This window comes from Diospyros lotus, chromosome 8, assembly GCF_014633365.1.
Source record: "Diospyros lotus cultivar Yz01 chromosome 8, ASM1463336v1, whole genome shotgun sequence".
Lineage (NCBI taxonomy): Eukaryota > Viridiplantae > Streptophyta > Magnoliopsida > Ericales > Ebenaceae > Diospyros > Diospyros lotus.
The window spans coordinates 6,372,257-6,378,013 of record NC_068345.1 but is presented as its reverse complement, the minus strand read 5'-3'; the positions used below and the strand labels follow the sequence as shown (position 1 = coordinate 6,378,013).

General features: G+C 39.4%; 1 protein-coding gene across 1 annotated transcript; it reads left to right on the top strand.

The window, feature by feature from the left end:
• Window positions 1-511: 511 nt before the first annotated feature.
• Window positions 512-2,838, top strand: LOC127808970 (uncharacterized). Its single transcript, XM_052347733.1, has one exon. It carries the CDS (start codon window positions 575-577, stop codon window positions 2,714-2,716), a length of 2,142 nt encoding a protein of 713 aa, XP_052203693.1. The 5' UTR covers window positions 512-574; the 3' UTR covers window positions 2,717-2,838.
• The last annotated feature ends 2,919 nt before the right edge of the window (window positions 2,839-5,757 follow it).

Here is a 5,757-nt window from a genome sequence, read left to right as displayed (position 1 = left end):
TGCTATTTTTGTTTTTTTAGGTTAATTTTGATTTTTTAAAACAAAAACTAAAAACACAACTAAAATGATGGCAAAACATGAAAATACCAAAATGGTGTTTCCACTTAGCAATAGAAAAAAAAGGTGTTTCCATGCTCTTTTCATTTCATGTTATCTTAAAATGATATGATATATTATTACATTATTATCATATTAATACGATAATTACAAGATAAAATAATATTTTTTTAAGTAAGACGTAAAATGATATTACTTATTTAACTAATATAATTATTAACCATTACCAGTATATTATAATAATTATATTAATATATTATATAGACAATATAATTATTTAGCAAAATAATATATTTTTTGTATTTTCCAATAATAAAGTTTATATTAATATTATGAATATATTATTTAGTAATATAATTATATTAAAGAGTGATTAATATATTTATTAAAATATGGAGGTGTATCCAATTCACGCTTCGTGGCTCCTCATCTACCATGCGTGACAAAACCCACTTATCCGAACTCACAACTCAAGAGGCTAGCATTCGAACACACTGAACTCAGAGCAAAGCCAAAAATGGAAACAGAGGCAGGGGCAGGGGCGAAGGTGCCTCTCTGTTTCTTATTGATTTTTATGCTTCTGCTCCTTTCGCGTGCGACGGCAGACCATGAAGGCCCAAACACTCGCAGCACCTTACTTTTCAGTTCTTTGCAAGCATCCAGCTATTACTTCGACGTCTACACCCTCCCGATTGCCGGCTCCGGCATGGTCAACGCCCGGGACGAGCTCAAGATCACCGACGGCCACTCCGTCAACTTCAACGGCCATTTCCCCTCCGCGTCCTCGTTAACCGCACTGCTCTCCTCCCTACGCGATCAAACCCTCGCCGCAACCCCGGCCCAGCCGCCTCTCCACCTGGTCTACGTCACCGAGCGGAATGGGTCTTCGAGCATATACCTCGACGCTCTGTATTCCGACGGGTCAGATTACAGCCGAAGAAGGTCGATGCTCTCGGTTCTGAATCGGGTTCAAGTCCCTTTGGTGGGCATTCAACAATCGAACGGTCTGATAGGCATGAAGGATAGACCCAGTTTGGCGGGCGATTATTTGGTTTATGTTTCGACTCATGAGAACCCAGGCGTGCTGAGGAGGAGTTGGGCTGCTGTGTACTCCACTCACCTTAGGACCGGGTCGACCCGGAGATTGACTCCTTATGGGCAGGCTGATTTCAGCCCCGCCGTGTCGCCGTCGGGGACCTGGTCGGCGGTGGCTTCCTACGGGGAGAAAGAGTGGAACGGCGAAATACACGATCTTCAAACTGACATCTATATGTTCAGAACTGAGGACGGGTCTGAGCGAGCCAAGGTGATTGAGCACGGTGGGTGGCCGTGTTGGGCCGACGAGTGGACTCTGTACTTTCACAGACAGAGTGACGATGGGTGGTGGAGCGTGTACAAAGCTAGTCTTCCCAAAGGCGGACGAGTCAGTGTAGGCTCTGTGGTGACTCAGCGAGTCACCCCGCCGGGTCTTCATGCGTTCACTCCGGCAGCGTCGACGGCTAACAGCAGTTTCATTGCTGTGGCGACAAGACGACCGGGTTCAGAATTTCGCCACATAGAGCTCTTCGATATCGTTTCTAAAAAGTTCAAGGAGGTCACCCGACCCATTTCTCCAACAACCAATCACTACAATCCGTTCATCTCTCCCGATTCTACCCAGGTTGGGTACCATAGATGCAGAGCCCGAGAAAATGGCGGAAAAGGAGATCATTTGTTGTTAGAAAGCTTGCACAGTCCACTGCCCGGAGTCGACATATTTCGCATCGATGGATACTTCGCCTCTTTCTCGCCTGACGGCGATCGTATCACTTACGCTATGTGGCCGTACAACACGGGTCTATACGTGGTGAACCGTGATGGGTCGGGCCTCCGGAAACTCTTGGGCGGACAGTTCAATGCCAAATTGGCCTTCGGAACCGTCTGGGACCCGATAAGAAAGGGGGTTTTGTACACCAGCACTGGAATTGCTTTCGGTTCAGAGAGCGAGAAAGTCGACGTGATCTCCATCGACGTTGACGATGAAGAATCGGACTTCAGAAAGTTGACCATGGGCGGAGAAAACAACGCGTTTCCGGCACCGTCACCGGATGGGAAATGGATCGTTTTCCGATCGGGTAGGTCAGGTCACAAGAACCTGTATATAATGGACGCTTCCAACGGAGAGAAAGGCGGACTGTATAGACTCACTGAAGGTCCATGGTCTGACACAATGCCGAACTGGTCCCCAGACGGTGACTGGATCGTCTTCTCGTCGAACCGGGAGAGTCCTGGCACCCGTAGCTTTGATCTATACGTGATCCACCCAAACGGGACCGGGCTGAGGAAGCTGTTCGGGTCGGGTGGTCCGGCGAACCACGCGTGGTTCAGCCCGGACAGTCAATCTGTCGTGTTCGCCTCCGACCACGCCGGGCTCTCTGCCGAACCGATCTCCTACCCACATAATTTCCTGCCATCCGGGGAGATATTCTCGATCAGATTAGACGGCACCGGGATTATGAGATTGACGCATAACTCGAACGAGGACGGGACACCATCTTGGAGTGGCATACAGTTGAGGCCCGTCGATGTGAAACACCCGATTGATGCAGATTGCTCGTTTGACGATTGCCAATGGCTCAGCAGTGAAGCTCTCAACCATGGCGGTGCCCGATGTGCTTAGCCATTTGGAAAGGATTTTCTGTGTCTTCGTGTTGCGATGTGTAATTTTACTGGTAAATAAGTTGAAGGGATGTATTTTGGAGGCCGTTTGGTTTACCTTTTCTTTATTAAGCTTTTAAGTATTTTTACTTATAAATTATGTAAAAATTAAAAATTAATTAATATTTAAATTGATAATATATTTAAATAAATATATTTTAAATTATCATTTATATAATTATATATTTAATTTGAAAAAAATTGATAAGCTATTAAATCTTAACAAAAAAGAATAAAATAAATATAATATTAAATAATAAAAATAAAATTTATAAAAATATTAATTTTTAATAAAAATAAATTATAAATTAATATTTAATTAATATTAATAAATTATATATAATTATTTAAAAATATATTAATATAATATTTTATATTTAAATTTAAGTTTAATTTATAAAAATGTTAAATATATATATTGAGATATTAAAATATATATGTTAAATATATATAAATTAAATATATAAACTTATATATGAAATATATATATACACAGAGAAAATGAAGGGCAAAGGATAGAGCAACGATGACGAAAGAAAAGATCTAGACGACAATGACGACGTTGGGTTGGAGGCGATAGCTAATCTGAAAGCCTAAGGCAGCGATGACGACTGCGTTGGGCTAGAGACAACAACTAATTTGGAAGTAGGAGGTTGTGATGGACGCGACAAATGAGGAGATCTAAAGGACAACGATGATAATGAAAGTCAGTAATGGAGGAAAGGCGACTAGAGAAGGAGATGAGAAATGATGCCATAGTGTAATGTTTTAAGTGATAGAGAATTGTAAATATTTGAATTGTTAAAGAGTAAATTTGTAATTAACTTGATCAACGAAATAAGCTACCAACATCTTATTTAAAAAAGCTAGGAGGATAGCTTTTCCAAAACGCTATTAAAATAACTTATAAGTTTGGTAGCGTTTAAGATTTTGGATTTTTAACAAACGTGTAACTAAAAAACCTATGTAATTTATAAGTTTGTTATTACCAAAATATCACAATTGAATTTTGTGGTGTGTGAATGATCACTTAATGTCTACTCGCCTCCAGGTGAAGGTGCTTGTTGAGAGGGAATGAGAGTTGGCTTTAGGAAGAAGGCCTGGCTCTGGGAAAGAGGCTTTTAAGAGGAAACATAGGACTTCGAGAAGGGTGATGGCTTATGGGAAGAAAACACAAGGTTCCAGGTAGAAGACAATTTTTGGGAAGAGATATGATGTATGGGAAAAAAACATGACGTTCTAGGAAGACGACTTTCGAGAAAGAGATGATTTTCAAGAAGAAAACACGAGGTTTTGGGAAGATGACTTTTGGGAAGAAATATGGCTTTGAGAAATAAAATACGAGGCCTATCTAGAAAGGACTCAAAGGGAAGATGCATGAGTCTAAGAAGAACGTTGAGTGTTCCGAGAAGAAGGCCTCATGTTTCGGGAAGAAGACTTTGTGTTTCGAGAAGAATGTGTTTGCTTTGAGTAGACATTGGCTTCTTTTGGTAAGTTTTGATCACAAACAACGGTTATAAGGCTTGTAGGAATTTCTCACCCGTGAAGACCCTTAGATACTTAAGTTAGTATCGAACGAAAACAAATGTAATATGTATGCATTGAATGAGTATAGATGTTACCAAAAGTGGAAGTCTGTTTCTCTATCTTCCAACTAGGTATTTATAAGTGTGGTTCCCAAGAATCTCAAAGGGACAAGAGTCCTACATTTTTAAGACTTCGAAAGGCCATGTGTCTAGCATCCCTAGGAGCTCGTAGGGCTACGTGTCTTGCATCTCGAGAACTTGGAAGGACTGGGAAAGGATGACGCACCCAAGTGGAAATGTCGTTTTCGAGAAGAAATGACGAGCCCGAGAAGAAATATTTACTTGTGAAGAAAGCATTGCCTAGGCAGAAAAAGCCTATTTGGGAAGAATAGTCGTCTAGAAAAATTTTCTATCCCCTCTCAAAATGGAATGGTATAACAAAGTTGAAGGAGGAGCTTATAAGCAATCAAACCACTATGCCAAACACACTCTTAGTGTCTTCGTAAAATATTGAATTTAATGGGAAGAACAATGTTTTAGAGTCACTCTCCATTGATTTTATGCAGGGTTGCAAATGAGCCAAGTTGGTTGCAAGCAACTCGGGTGTTCGTCTCGATAAAAACTCATTCGAATTCATTTATTAAAATAAACGAGTCGAGTTTAAGCATAACTTTAAAACTCAATTTGCAAGCGAATCAACCTTGAGTTCAATAAAGCCAGCTCAATTAGAAGCTCGCGAGCAAACTCGATTAGAAGTTCATGAATAGTTTGTAAATAGACTCATTTATAAATATATTAATAATTTTATAAAAATATTATTTAACATAAATTTATCAAATTTTAATTTATTATAATGATATCTTCAAATTTTGTTAAGTTTGATTTTGAGAATATTTTGATGATAAGAAACTAAATGCAAAACTTTAATACACTTTTTTTATTAAAATGTGTTGATAATAAAATATATTGCAACTTTAAGATTAATCAATTAATATCTAGTTTACTGTTGAAATTTTGTTGATTATTTGTATATCAAATTATCAAATTTTTTAAAATATAATTCTAAGAAAATTTAAGTTCGAGCCCATGCTTGGGCTTGCTAAAAGCTTGTCAAGCTTGAGCTCAATCTCGAGCTAACTTGGCAAGCTTGTGAGCTCAAGCTTGGTTCAGGTTAATCGAGTTTGAGTTCAAGTCTGAGCTCAAGTTTGCCTAGTTAAATTGAGTCTGAGCTCAATAAAACTTGGGTTGGCTCAGTGCGATTGCAACCCTAATTTTATGCTAATTTGGATCCTTCATTTGAAGGGAATATGAATAAAAACAAGAAGGAAGTGTAAGAAAGAAACTAGTGAGAAACAAGAAGACAAAAGGAGCATACAAAAAAGCAAGCAACTATAGTTCTTGAGTGTGAAGTGGCTCTGTTAAGAGAAAGTTGATAGAAAATATAGGTGTTCCTTCCGACCTAACAAGGTTGGTAAGA

What these genes read in the sequence shown, in the direction of transcription:
- LOC127808970 (XM_052347733.1), top strand. Translation starts at nt 575, where the DNA reads ATGGAAACAGAGGCAGGGGCAGGGGCGAAGGTGCCTCTCTGTTTCTTA.